General features: G+C 45.7%; 1 protein-coding gene across 1 annotated transcript in view; it reads left to right on the top strand.

Annotated features, from left to right (window-relative positions):
* The first annotated feature begins 2380 nt into the window (after positions 1 to 2380).
* The window catches only part of NIPSNAP2 (nipsnap homolog 2), a 29064-nt gene continuing 15806 nt past the window's right edge, over positions 2381 to 15638 (top strand). Inside the window, exons 1-3 of the mRNA XM_075589928.1 lie at positions 2381 to 2539; positions 9992 to 10131; positions 13498 to 13543. Coding sequence (XP_075446043.1) covers positions 2460 to 2539; positions 9992 to 10131; positions 13498 to 13543 — 266 coding nt within the window. The 5' untranslated portion in view covers positions 2381 to 2459. The remainder of the gene's footprint in view (positions 2540 to 9991; positions 10132 to 13497; positions 13544 to 15638) is intronic.

Raw genomic sequence — 15638 nt, 5'->3', positions numbered from 1 at the left:
AGGCGCGCTCCCGCTCAGCACTGAGCCCCTACAGCCGCAATTAGAGCGGCTTTAGTAGGGGCTCGCCTATGCTTCCGCAAGCGCGCGGAAGCATAGATCTTAGGCCTGGGACATAGTAAAGACTTTGGTGCTGTTGCTCGCTGCCGCTCGCTCTACCAGGAGCTTTTTGCTGTCCTGGCAGAGGAGACAGCAAGCGCGCTTGGGAGGCGGGTATCACTGTGTGTGTGTGTCACTTGGTAGCTGTCAGTGTGTGTGTGTGTGTGTGTGTGTGTGTGTGTGTCATTGGGTAACTGTGTGTGTCACTTTGAAGTGGTCTGTGTGTTTGTGTGTCACTGGGGAACCTGTGTGTGTATATATGTGTGTGTGTATATTATATAATATTTTTAAATTTTTAAAAAAAGACATGTTGTGAGAATAAATTATTTATTAACATTGTGCAACTTTGATAAATATATTCACACACACATCACACACATAAATCACACACACAGTGACACACACACACACACAGTGACACACACACACACACACAGTGACACACACACACACAGTGACACAGTGACACACACACACGCACACAGTGACACACACACACCATGACACACACACACACACACACACACAGTGACACACACACACACAGTGACACACACACAGTGACACACACACACAGTGACACACACACAGTGACACACACACACACACACAGTGACACACACACACACACAGTGATACACACACACACACACGCACAGTGACACACACACAGTGACACACACAGTGACACACACACACACACACAGTGACACACACACACAGTGACACACACACACAGTGACACAGTGACACAGTGACACAGTGACACACACACACACACACACAGTGACACACACACACACACACAGTGACACACACACACACACACAGTGACACACACACAGTGACACACACACACAGTGACACACACACAGTGACACACACACAGTGACACACACACAGTGACACACACAGTGACACACACACAGTGACACACACACACACACACAGTGACACACACACAGTGACACACGGTGACACACACAGTGACACCCACACCCACACCCAGTGACACACACACAGTGACACACACACAGTGACACACACACAATGACACACACACACAGTGACACACACAGTGACACACACACACCTCTGTGCTGCCTCTACTTTGTCTGGTCGCTCTGCTATCTCACCGACACAGTTGTTAAAATGCCGGCTGCAGCCCTATCCCTGTCTCTTCAGATTTTCTCAGCCTCCGCACGCATCAGCAAGCATGCGGAGGGAGAAACTATAGCCGCGCTGATTACAGATGTAGGGGCTTTGTGCATCTGTTCAGCGCGGCTCAGCCCGCCTCAGCGACGCTGATTTCACTATGTCCTAGGCTTTAGGGGAATTTAAAATTCCCCCGCTTGCCGGCGCGACAGGCCGGTCACGTGAGAGGTTTGCCCAATGAGGGCGAACCAGCTCCGTGACGCAATTGGCCTGCCCCCGGCCCGCCCCCTGATGGCGCGCCAGGCAAGCAAACGCAAGGCCAGGGAAAGCACCCGCTTTCCCTGAGCCTCAGCGCGCCTCAGCATGCCAGCGGTAAGCCTGGCATGCGCAGACCGGCAATGCGCCATTCTGCGCATGCGCGACACAAGGAAACCCCTCCATCCGCGCATGCGCGACCCCGGCCGGCCCGTTCTGCGCATGTGCGAACATGGCGGCCCCCTTCTCGGCACCGCCATATCGGCGGATCGCTGAAAAGCAGAGCACCGAGAAGCGGGGCCTTGCTGTATATAAAAAAGATATACATACATAAATACAAGTCTTTTTTTCAACCTCATCTACTATTTAACTATGTAACTAATCATAGTGTTCTTTCCACGTGATAGCAACCTCTTCCCTATACTGTAGCACTACGGCGAGTTGCTCCCCTATTAACCGCTTCAGTGCCAGTGTTTAAGTGACAAGGCCTGGAAATTCTACTGGCCTTGCTCCTCTGGCAGCACAGCAGGGGTTAATGTAAATCTGAGATTAGGGTACAAGGTTTCTATTGAGGGATAAATTGGCATTTGAAGACAGATTGGGCACAGGGAAGATGAGATTGGTGCTTAGAAGACAAGGGTATACAGAGAGAATAAAAAGGTGCTATAAAGAATATAATGTAAATATCTTTGTCTTTTAAACCCTATTGGACATATATCCATTCTACATAGATGCCTATTTTATCTGGTTCAACTACTTCAGCTTTCTCCTATAATACGCTTTCTCAGCCACACCACTCCCTCTGGTGGCTGCTGGTAGTAATGCATCTCTCTTTCTCTAGCCGGCGCTCCTCGTACTACAGCTCTCCCTCTGGTGGTGAAACCCCGGTACTGCCGCCCAGCTCCTCCCCTCGCACTCAGGCGTTCACTGGCAGCGCAAGCAGCTTGTGCAAGATGGCGAACAGAGCCGTGTCCGTGGGGTTAAGTAGGGCGAGCAGGCTCCAAACCTGCGGGCTGAGCCCACTCCTCATCAGGTGAGAAGCAAGCAGCCCCCAGCGCCCCCCCCGCCCGCCCATGCAGCTTACACAATCCCCTGATCCCGAGTCCAGCATTCACCAGCGCCACACACAGCCCATGTCACCCCCAGCTAATCCATATGTCGCTTTCTCAAAGTGTGTTGCATGATGTGCAGGTTTGTTGTCCTTCTCGCCTGTTAAACGTGTGTCCTCTGACCTTCATGCCATGCGTGTGCGGGCAGAGGGTGGCTGCTGGCACAGGCAGCTGCTGCAGGCTCTGCTCAAGGTCACTGCCCCTGCATGGAGCTCATGTGCAGCAACATGCAGCCAGCAGCACAGCAACCTGACCTGTGCCAACATCTTACCCAGCTGGGTTACCCCCCTTCCCCCCCAAACCTTTGGCATTAAAGGACGGCCACTATTTGCATGGATTGCCGCAGCTAACCCTATTATATCCAGGGATTGCACAGTCTTTAATTCGTGCTGAAATCAGTGTTTTTTTTGTTTTTCCATATGTTTTTATTTAATTTTTTCCATATGTTTTTATTTTATTCGAAAACATCTGTGTTGATCGGTGTTCACGTAGAATTATTACCACTTTTGTGTGAATTGTGCATTTATTTGCGCACTTTTTTTTTTTCCTTCTAGTTTCCATACTTTTGTTGTATCTGATTTGTGGCAGGGTTGCTACAAGAAGTATAATTCAATAAGAAATTATACTTGGTTTTCGGCTTTAACCAGAAGTGCGAAATGATCCATCGGTGGTGTCTTTTCGGTTAAAACCTAAGGCCTGGTTCGGGGTGGCAGAGACAGGAGGTGGAGGGAGCGTGTGTGCGCGCGCGTCAGTCTGCTGGGCGATGTGTGCACATCATCCCCAGCAGACCTTTTCAAGCGTTCAGGAGGCGGGTCTACAGACCTGAGGTTAGGGATTGGTGTTGCTCTTCTCACTACACTTTCCCGAATGATTTGATTGGCTGCCGAAGTACCAGTGACGCTGCTGCAGCTTGAAAAAACAGCTTGAGTTGTTTATGCAAACTGTAGCCAGCGTCAACTCCGTACTTCGGCGACAGGGCAGCTGCTACCCTGACAACCAGTATTTACTTTAAATACTTTGTTTCGAACGTGCGCATGTTGCGAAGCAGGCACCCAGAACGTGGCCTAAAACCAGAATCCCTAATTATATCATACTGTGCAGGATTTGCCAGCGCCGGCCGCCTTGATTACGTGGGACTCCTTCTTTTTTTATTTCTCCTTAGTTTTTTTTAATATGGCATAATAATCCGGGTCTTGTATCACTTCCCTGTATTACACCTTGTCAGTGGTCCAAGTGCCTTTAATAAAAGGGGTGTTGTGTGTAACAATGAAGGTTGCAAGGTGTCCAGTATTGAACCTCTGTCCTGTATTTGGACACTGTCCAGTAAAAATTTAAATTGATACTGGACATGTATGTGTCCGGTATGACCTCTTTGGACAAAGTGACCTGACCGGCTTGGGGGGCCGTGGGATTTCCCTGTGCCGGGCAGTTGCTAGGGGACTGGGCAGCTTCCACCATCCGGATTGACTGCATTAACCAGTAGCAGCCAATCAGGAGCTGTTAGGAGCCTGGGACACGTCACACCTTTCACCATTGTGTCCAGTAATTTTTGAGAAGCCACCAGGCAACTCTAGTAACAATGAAGTAAAAGCTCATTGGTCATAATTTTAGGAACGGTTGTACAAGATTTGTGCTTTAAAATCAGGAAGGGTGAGAGACCCCTTTTTTTTTTTTTTTAAGGAAATTAAACTTTAAAAAGAATGGGGCGTTGACAAATCAAAAGTAGTTATACTGTGTACCGCCTACTACGTTACACTGTACAGTAGTTACACATAGACCTGTCTGCTGGTTGGCGGTACATGGGAAAAAAAATTATACTCAGTGTAGATACTTACTTTACTTTCCATCTCTTCACCCACAGATGTGTATTGGCGACTTCCACGGAAAACTTCACTTTAAAAAGATTCATGGAAGTTGTTTAGCTGGATATACCCAAGGGGACGCTAGGCCCAAGGGTCGACAGCCCATTTTGTTAGAAACGAGAGGTGCCACGTGAAGGCAGGGTTGTCAATTGATAATGAGAGGCTCTATATTCGCATAAATTATCCTTGCCCCCCGAGTGTAATACATCCAGGGAGATTTGGGAGGAAATTGATGGGGACCTTTTTACACCTCTGGTCCTCAACAGGGTAAGCTATCAATGTGAGAAGATACGAAGAGGTATTTGCTAATGAAGTGAGCGGTCAGGCAAAATAAAATATAAATTTCTGAGCTGGACATCAGGGAGTCACTCAGATAAATAGGCGTTGTCTAGTCGGACAGTATAAGGCCCGTAATATAGTGTGTGCAGCCGTGCTCGCGTGCCTGTGCGAACGTGCGTGCCGCACACACTTTGTGTGTATGCTGTGAGTGACACAGTGAGGTGTCTTGTGTGTGTATTGTGTTATAAATACGTTTATAATAAATAAATACGTTGGTAAGAATAAAGTATTTATCAACATTGCACACACACACATTTCAGCGGCGGTAGCAGCGCGAAATCTTTATTTTCCCCATCTTCTCCCCTGTCGGCCGTTTCCATGCTCACTGCCGTGCGCGCGCGGTCCTATTAGAGGAAGGCTGACTAACCACAGCCAACTATAACTACCGCGCAAGCGCACCCTCTATAGAACATCCCTAAGACGACCAGTGGGCAAGGGAAATCTTTATACCAATTCAAGATCTACTACATTTCGGTGTACACACACACGCACACACACGTACACACACACGTTATGGTGGGTAAAAAAAGTGACAAAAACCCTCCATAGCAACTGTAAATATTACTGTGTGCTCATTTGCATGTCTTAGACAGGTCTGCAACCCCGCCTTTCACCATTATCATTTGCAGAAATCTCTATTGAATTCAGTGGGGGGTTTGTGGCTGAAAACGACCCGAGCAGTCGCTTTGAGTAGCTTTTACCATTAGGCAAAGAGAAGCCCTACCACAAAATTACGATTTGAACCCCTCCAAGACATATCGAAGCAGAATGTCTTTCATGGACTGAGCAATATCTTGGGGGCTCACAAAAATGGGAAGAAATATCTCTAGTATAATGTGCACACAAAATAATGTTTTAATAATACTGGAATGGTGTATCTTAGTGACAAAAATAAAACATAACGTTTAATCCCACTTAAAATATATACAACTCTAAAAATGGAGTGCGGAGAAGGAATAAGTGTGGTGGTTTAATAATTAATAATGCTAGCTTTTAAGCAAGTTAGACTATCAGAGAGTATTCTGCTGATGTGTGTGTGTGTGTGTGTGTTTAACACTGCAGATAATAGCAAACGGGGACTGCTTGTAGAGCCAGATATATACAAAGGGTTAAATAACACCTGCCAACCTAGTTGTTAAGTGTATCCCAGCTCGGTAAACACAGAACAAAACAAAAGACTCCCAAGCCTGGGACTAACCTACTATATAAAGAGCTCAAGTGCACAGCAGCCTGCAGATCAGATGTACATATGTTTGTACCGCTGAAGTGCAAAGCTAGCATTAATGCGAGTACAGCAAACTCAAAATCTAGCCATTTTAAATAAAACCGATGCATATATCTGTGTAACGAATGCCGTAATGGAGACACTGCAGCATGCTAGCATGTAGACAGCCCTACACTCCACTCTCTGTTACGTGTGAAGTCAAACTATGGAATCCCCGACGCGCGTTTCGTTCCGACAGGAACTTTGTCAATATCCTGGAGGCCCTTCCAGTGATAGCTGGAGTTTATAGCCAATCTTCAGATTATTTTTGTGAATGATTGACATGGATGTTCTAAAATAAAAATGGCATGCATATATTTAGCCCTTGTTAAGTACCAAAATGTTTGTGTTGCCATATATTATATTCAACATATTTTCTAAACCTACTATGTACGTATGTACATAAATATGTGATTTTTCCAAGTACCTTTTTTTCTGGGGGGTGGGGAAAGGAAGGAAATTAGAAAAGCAAAGCATTATATAAATCTTACAAAACTATGCATGTCCAGTATATTGCTTATATATGGCTCTAAAGAAAAAAAAAACAAAGGTTATATAAATCTAATAGTTAAAATAACTACTAAACCTGCCCTAAAACACAGTTATTAACATCACATAGTTCCACTTCTGCAATTAGGATATGAGAAACAAAATAAAAGGACTCTGCCGTTTCAATCACCTATTATGTTATCCCTGGTTTCCAGACCAGATTAAAGTAACACATTTCCACGTTAAATCTGCCATCCGAACTATGGGTCTTCCTGAGTGGTACCGTGCAATTTTTAGCTCCAGGGACTCACTGGTTCTCAAGATGTCTACTGGCCGTGGTACTAAAAAGGAAGTGTGTGTGTGTGTGTGTGTGTGTGTGTGTGTGTGTGTGTGTGTGTGTGTGTGTGTGTGTGTGTGTATGTATAAACATGCCAGGGGCTGTTATCGTAGGAGAGAATGCCTGCATTTGGTACCTATGCAGTGATCAGGTTCATGTACTTAAATGCGCAGTGTCCCGTTAGAATATTAATTGCCACATGGTGTGAAGGACACTCCTCATGTACCATGGCCCTTGTGTAACTCTGTTACTATGTATATAATCCTTCTAGAGCTATTTAGAGCAGCAGTTCATGATCTGGATGAAGGAGAATGTCACACTGCATATATGATACTGGTACATAACAATATGCACTGTACCATTTTCCCCAAAGTGTTTAATTTACTGTCATTATTCTAATATAATGCTGAACACCTACTAAGATCTGTACAAAATGCAATACAGTATTGATTAATAATGATCAATACTGGGGTAAGGGTTCTGCATAATTTAAGAAGTGTTTTAGGCGGGGGGAGCGGTGCACTGCTAGGGCAATAAGAATTAAACCCAAAGCAAGAGAAAAGGTCCCAGACTGAATTGCACTCAAGCTCCCTAAGTGGAAACTGATTAGAGAAATAAAAATGTAGTTTTATCAGTCTCAAGAATATAATAAAATAAATGCTCCTAAATAACGACGATTGGGGTCGGTACACCAACAAACAGCTTTGCCATAAAAACCTGCTATATTGGCGGGATCTTGTGTAATAATGTCCTTCCGCCCTATGTAAATATGAACTGACCAGTATATCTGTCTAGGTGGCTAATACGTCCTGTGATGTCACCCTGCACTGTGTATTGTATATACACAATACATCTCAGTCCCACATAAGGGATTATAATCCTTCTGAAGTTATCAGATCATGTCTCTGACAGCGGAGTTACATCTGATAGGATTAGCTAATGTGACGTCCACAGCATCATTTGACGCTGCGATTTCGAAGAAGACGGAGGGCGGCAGCACGGAGGAGGCGGCACATATATTATATTCTTCTAGAATGAAACGACTTGTGTGAGGGGTGTACAGCATGTCTTTAAAGGTGCAATCCCACAAGTAGGTCAGCTGAGTTTCTTAGATGCCTCTGAATGGGGGAGTTATTGTCAATCAAGTGTTTGCTACCCTTAATTACAGGGTGCGATATCAGAGAGCCAATAAAGGTGGGGAGAGGGGGGACTCTGACTGCGCAATCACCAAAAAGAGGCAGCCAGAGAAAATCAAACCCTTCCTAACTTCAAAAAATACATTCTAAATATTTATAGGTGTCAGATTTGGTTTAAAAAGTTATCAATTACCCAGAAAAGACTGGAATGAGTTCACTTTGACCTGAAGGTTGCCTTGCTACCTTTCTGAAAAGAGCTGTAACCCGATACAATCACAAGATTAGACGGCAGATGGGAAGCACTTGACTTCTCGAGTCTGCCCATTGGCCTTACAGTGCATCTCTGAATGTCACATGACTTGGAGCTGCCCTGCACTCGCAGAAGCAGCGGTGGGACCTGAATTTACGCTCCCGTTCTCTCCAGTGGGAGGGGATCCCCAGACTGTAACAGTGATCCCGCGACCACGGAGATAACCTTTCTGCGCCACTTGTGCCATCATCCATATATAGACAACAGCTAATGTAGCGCACACACACGCAGTGTAAGCGATTCATGTAATGGCATAGTAAGGGGCCTGCAGTAATCTCCATGGACATAGTAATCTCACATGGGAAAAGTAAATGGAACTGCTGGGCACTGAGCAGATCCTGAAGAAGGCAGCTTTAGCTATAACCGTGTGCCGTCGTTTTATTGCCATGTGTGTACATTGCATAAAGATATGCCCTAATACAGAGCTCCTGGGGGGAGGGGTGAAAATGTTGAGCCATTAAATGACATCCCTGCTGAAAGAGTTAAAAGAAAATGAAGAAGCCCCGCGCACGTGCCAGTCCTGCATTGCAGGTGTATGTAGTGGGCGTCCTCTTGTTCAACACACAGGCTGTCACAATAGATGAGGTTCCTCTATGGCAGGGGGGGGGGGGGGCAGCTCCAGGCCCCAAGGCCCACCAGCAGGTCAGGGTTTCAAGATATCCCTGCTTCAGCACAGGTTGCTCAATCAGTGACCACCTGTGCCGAAGCAGGGATACCCTGAAAACCTGACCTGTTGGTGGCCCTTTGGGACTGGAGCTTGCCACCCCTGTACTATGGTATGGTATGTTTTTTTTTTTTTATGGCTTGGACAGTGCATGTATGTTTTTATTTATATAGCGCTTCACAGCAGTAATATACGTGACAATCCTATATATCAGCGGTGCGCAAATTCCCTGCGCCCCCCCCCCCCCTACCTTCTCTCCTCCTGGGTCACGCCCCCCCTCGCCTTGGGCCCCCCAGTTTGCGCACTACTTATATAAATAACAAATAATACAAATAACAGGTCATGGGAATAAGTACATCAGACATATATAAGTAACATTTAAGAAAAGGAGTCCCTGCTCCGAAGAGCTTACAATCTAGTGGAGATAAGCAACTGAAATTATTGGGGGGTTTATAATACTATAATCTCTAGTCTTCATTTTTGTAGGGTCGCGAACGTCATATAATATATATTTTTTTGCATGTTGCTGTTTATTTATAAATAGGGATTCCGGTTCTCTGTGTTTATTTTAAACGGTGATTTTTTTTTCAGTGTTTTCATTTAATTTAATTTTTTTTAAATCCGTGTTAATAAACAACAAAATTGGAGACACATTTGAATTTATTGGTCTGCGCTTTTTTTTTCTGTTTTTTGTTTCCATACTCCCCAAGAGCTAAAATTCAGTAGGTAATTATGCTTAATTTGCCCTTGTTATCGCTTTAAACCGGAAGTGCAAAAATCAGTCTGCATTTTTCGGTTAAGACCTAAAACCGGAATTCCTATTTCTAAATCTCCTATATATTTCCCAGTGCAGAACAATCCGTTCATTGAGCTCCACTAATTTGCAGTAGGTAGGGAGGCCCTGCTCCAGCAGCGAGTTCTCATTCTAGCTGTAGATCTGCTCTTTCACTAATAATGTCATTCTTAATTCTGCAGGGGGCTCTCCTCATCCAGCCAAAAACCCAGAGAAGACAGCTGGATACGATCCCTCTTTGTGCGTAAAGTAGACCCCCGGAAAGATGCCCATTCAAACCTGTTGTCCAAGCGAGAGACTAGCAACCTGTACAAAATACAATGTAATTATCATGGATACTGCTTTTTCTTGTCACTTGCTATTTATTTTTTAATAACGTACATATTTTCGTGTATAGGCCTCACAGTATATGTAACGCACTCATTTTCTGTCCTGTTGAGCTTAGTCTCATTTTGGTTTAGACCTACACTGTCTTAGCAAGCTCAAAACCCAAACGTGCTGCAGTGTGTGTGTGTGTGTGTGTGTGTGTGTGTGTGTGTGTGTGTCAAGGTGAGTGCTACTGGGAGTGACCGAAAGTACACAGCAATAGGCTTAGAAACACCAATGCTACATCCAGTATGACAAATGATTTAGTTTATTACTATCTGTTTTTTCTTCTCATAAATATTGGTCATTTTAGTTCAATTCCTTAGCCAAAACATTTCAAGCCTGCAACCACATCAAGGTATAAACCCTCTTAGGCATTGGACATAGTGCACGCAACGGCGCGCGCGGCACAAACAAATGCATGGAAGTGCACCAGGCTGTGCGACGCAAGTGGCAGGATTTTGAGGAGACAACATTTTTTTATTTTTCGCAGCTACGGCCGCGTCACTTGAGCGATTCAACCAATGAGGGCGGCCCAGCCTGGTGACGTCACGGCCACGCCTCCCCGTCGCACGCGTCATCAATGTCCACAAATCGGTCGGGCGACAGGCGGCCACGCCTCCTTGCACTCCATCGCGCGCGCGCACACCTCCTTGCACTCCATCGCGCGCGCACACCTCCTTACGCTCCATCGCGCGCTCACTATGGCCGCAGACTTAGTCTAATTTTGGTGCTGTTGACTTTGTGTTCAGAGAGAGCGATATACAGTAACAACAAGATTACTCCTTTTTACTGTGTAAAGCGGCAGTGCAAATTAGCCCAGTATATTAGTACTGGTATTACTTATTTGAATAAAAGAACTCCTTTATTTTTAAAATCTATTCATAATTAAAGATGTTTTAAATATATATATTTTTAAACTCAAGCCTGAGTCAGACACCATGTCAAACAGTAACCACGTACCAATACCGTATTTCCTCGATTGTAAGACGCACCATCGATTTGGCACTTACAATCGAGGAAAATTACTTCTCACTTACCATGTTTCAGGAGAGGTCCCATGTCAGTGGAGGATGAAGCGGGCGGCGGAGGCAGGAGGAGACCATCATAGCATGAGACCTGAGCAGGAGGAGAGCGACATATGAAAACGGCTTGGGAGGAGCGCGCTGTAACCCTGGAAGTCAGACATTGGTCAACTTCCAGTGTTACTTCGCGCTCCTCTCCAGCCGTTCTCCTATGTCGCTCTCCTCCTGCTCAGGTCTCATGCTATGATGGTTTTCTCCTGCCGCTGCCCGCCCATTGGCTTAACTTCAATCCTCTGCAGACGTGGGACCTGTCCTGCCGCCGTCGCCCGCTTCATCCTCCCCTGACACGGGACCTCTCCTGAAACATGGCAAGTTAGTAATTTTTTTAAAACATCGATTCTAAGATGCACCCCGATTTCAGACATGTGAAAATTGGAGGGGAAAAAATTGTGTGTGCTGATCACGCACATTTTAAGTGAAACTTCTTTGTCTTTTGTCACTGTTTAGTCACAGAAATTGTATTTGTAATGGTGATGTTTTTAATTAATAATCAAAACGCAAAGAAGTTCGACTTAGAATGTGTGTTTTAGCTAATGGCACTTCTATATTTATAGTAACTGAATTCCTTGTATGTGTGTGTGTGTGTGTGTGTGTGTGTGTGTGTGTGTGTTATTCTCAGGGTCCTGCTCCCTCTTGTGCTCGGCAGCTCACTGGGGGGGGGGGGAGAGAGGGTGTCCTCGGCGGCTCACGGGGGGGCGGGAGGGGGTGCTCGGCGGCTCACTGGGGGGCGTGTTCGGCGGCTCGGTGTGCTTTGCGGCTCATTGTGTGCTCAGTGGGGGGAGGGTGTACTCGACGGCTCACAGGGGGGGGGAGGCGGGAGGGCGTGTTTGGAGCTCAGTGTGTGTGTGTGTGTGTGTGTGTGTGTGTGTGTGTGTGTGTGTGTGTGTGTGTGTGTGTGTGTGTGTGTGTGTGTGTGTGTGTGTGTGTGTGTGTGTGTGTGTGTGTGTGTGTGTGTGTTGCTGCCTTCCTCCTCTCTGGTGACTCCAGCTGGCAACACTGACGGCCTCATCTGCCAGCAGTGACGTCACTTCCGCATCAATCACTGCCAGGGAATTTTGCTAATGTGGTAGGTGCCGCTAAAGAAGTTTCACTTCACGGGGGACAGGTGCATTCTTAGTAATCCCCCCCCAACCCCCCAGGTGAAAGTGTGTGACTGTTATGATTGTGTGTTATGCCTGTGTGTGTGTTGTGTCTGTGTTGTTTGTGATTGAGTGTGTTGTCTGTGTGTGTTGTGTGTGCTGTGTCTGTGCTATGATTGTGTGTGTGTGTTGTGATTGAATGCAGCGGTGCGCAAACTTGGGGGCGTGCCACCTTGAGGGGCGCAAGATTATTTAGGGGGAGCGCAGGCGAAACCTGGTGTGTGCAGACCAGCAGACGCTGTGCGCGGGCGACCAAGAAGATGTGCGCGGGCGGGTTTGCCGAAGAAGATCTGCACGGCGGCCGAACAGGATAGTGCAGGTGGCGGCCACGTGATGGTGTGTGCCCATGCGCGGGGGCTTCGGAGGTACGGGGGAGGAGCATGCCCCAGTGTCTGCCCTACAATAGCGCTGTGTTCCTGCTCTCCTCCGCTGGCAACCTGCTTCGCTGCGATCCTCTGCAAGTGAGAGGGTAGCTGCACCTATATCACTCATACTATGAATGGACAATTATAATTTAAAAAAGTGAAAACACAACATTGAAAAAGGAAAAAATAAATAAAAATTACATAATACTGTAGGTAGGAGTTTGGATGACACTGGGGACAGCAAGCCAAAGAGCAGGGAGAATAAAAAGGCAAATGGGAGAAGAAAAAAAGGGAGGGGAAGGGAAAAAAAAAGGGGGGGGGGAGAGAGAGTGAAGGGAGGTAGCAAAGAGGTGGATGAATGCCCCCCCAAAAGGATTGCCTTTGTGTACGTACGCTCTCCCAAGCTTGGCGCTTGGGGAGACAAATACAATTGACTTTAAAGCAGCGGTCAATGCACACACAGCCACCCACACAGAAATAGCCCCGATCCATGTCCCCCCTCCCTCTTCTCCCCCCCCCCCCCCTCCTGCTAGTGCTTGCAAAATTATGCAGGACACCCTGTGCTCACGCTTGGAGAGTTGGTGATGTCACCGCTCTCAGCGGCAGCGTGGACGCAGCCTAATTTTGCAAGCGCGAGCTGTTGAAATATGTAAGTATTTAAACATATTTGTATTTACACGGGGTCTCTTCAACAAGCCTGGGGTGTGACTGGACCATTTTTCTCTCGTTTCAGTTCACAATGTGAAGCCGGAGTACCTGGAAGCGTACAACAAGCTCTGGTAAGTGGCGGCGCGGTGCTGTCCCCTGAGCAGCACAATGGCATCTGTGTTTGTGGCGCCGGACTAAGGGCACTGAAAGGAGATCATGAAACCAAAACTGGTGGTATGCACATGCTATCTATTAACCTCTGCCTGTGCTCGTCGGCACTGAAGGGTATAGCGTGTTTGATACCGTGTTGCAACAACAGGGGCTTTAAATTAAAGGTCAGGGACGTATGGGTCATTTGTACATTGATTTCCATGAATATGTACTTCCTCAGTGTGTACACGCAGAGATATATCTATATGTGATATTATATATAACTGTATATATACACACTAGTACAGATGTAGCAGAGGTTATGCTCTGAGATCAGATGCATTGTAAGGAACCCCAACCCTCTCTAATAAAGAGTGAGATCAGATGCATTGTAAGGAACCCCAACCCTCTCTAATAAAGAGTGAGATCAGATGCATTGTAAGGAACCCTAACCCTCTGTAATAAAGAGTGAGATCAGATGCTTTGTAAGGAACCCCAACCCTCTCTAATAAAGAGTGAGATCAGATGCATTGTAAGGAACCCTAACCCTCTGTAATAAAGAGTGAGATCAGATGCTTTGTAAGGAACCCCAACCCTCTCTAATAAAGAGTGAGATCAGATGCATTGTAAGGAACCCTAACCCTCTGTAATAAAGAGTGAGATCAGATGCTTTGTAAGGAACCCCAACCCTCTCTAATAAAGCGTTAGATCAGATGCTTTGTAAATTCTTCTCTATTTGGTACAATTTTTAAATGACCTGAAAATTGCAGGGAACCCTTCAGGCATGCCCGAGGAACCCCGGTTGAAAAACACTGGTTTACACACTACAGCATCCCCAAATGTGTTGCCATCTCCTAGCTGGAGACCCTCTCTAATAGCGAGTCTGAGATCAGATTCGTTGTAAAATCTTCTGTATTTGATACAGCTTTCAGGAGGCCTGAAAATTGCAGGGAACCCTTTAGAGATGCCCAGGGATCCCCTGTTAAAAATCACTGCTCTAGAGATTCATTGTGTGCATTTAGGAATAACGTATTAAGTTGTAAAGCCCCCCTTTTAAACACAACTGAAAACGATTAACCGGTAAATGAATCAAAACCAAATTCGGCTGTGTTTTTACAATAGTAATGTTATTGAAGACCATGACAAAATAGGAATAGAAATGGTATACTTTCTAGGTGTGCATTGTGGTTTATTAAGTATCTATGTCTCGCCAAAACGAATAAGGGGTTAAGAATGTACAGTATATGAATAATGCCAATAAATGATGCGACAGAACTAATAGTTTTTGAGTTACAATTTGTTATATACAGTACAGAACATATTCTCCAACATATTACATTACTTCGAATGAGATTATTGTTTTTAAATCTCCTAAAGCTGGATATCAGGATTTTTAAGGTAATGCGCATAAACATGAGCAATGTATTAGTTTAATATTAAACAACACAACTGGGCTCAGAGAACAACAAGAACAAATATAGCAAGGCACTTATATAGCCTAAAGAGGTATCATTGTAGCTTGTTCTTCCAACTAAAGAGTTCCCTTTTGAAGGAATCCAAGCTTGTGGGGTCTACAGTGTGGGCCCCCAATATGATACTGGAAAACTTACAGTGAACACGTCCCAACTTGTCTGCCTATGACTGCATGAGTGATTACAGCTTGTAGATATTTACAGACCTGTCGTCAGCCGCTGCAATGTTGTGTAATATGGAGTGTAACTTGCGGTGACACCACCTTGACAATGTGTGAGACAATATTAGCCATGTTTAAATAGTAAACCACTTGCAGACACAGGGCACATATAGTGTACTATTTCTTAAGTGTTACCGGTGTCCATCTTGGTCGATGACCGAAGAAAGTTGCAAACTCTTGAAGCAGTCGGTATAGCCCGGTGTTTACTGGAATGAACCCACACAGGGCAGGTGTAATCCACGTGGCTGTCCAGCACGTTATACCGTCTTTAGGAAGCAAACCTCCCGCCGCTCGCCACAACTCAACACCGGTCTCTTATTAAAGAGAATGTTCTGTATGACGTGGAGGAAGATCGGCACACCGGCTTGCTGACTTGGAAGGGA

The sequence above is a fragment of the Ascaphus truei genome, chromosome 3 (genome assembly GCF_040206685.1).
Source record: "Ascaphus truei isolate aAscTru1 chromosome 3, aAscTru1.hap1, whole genome shotgun sequence".
Taxonomy (NCBI): Eukaryota; Metazoa; Chordata; class Amphibia; order Anura; family Ascaphidae; genus Ascaphus; species Ascaphus truei.
Note: the sequence above shows the minus strand (reverse complement) of the source record. Positions and strands in the feature narration are given on the sequence as shown.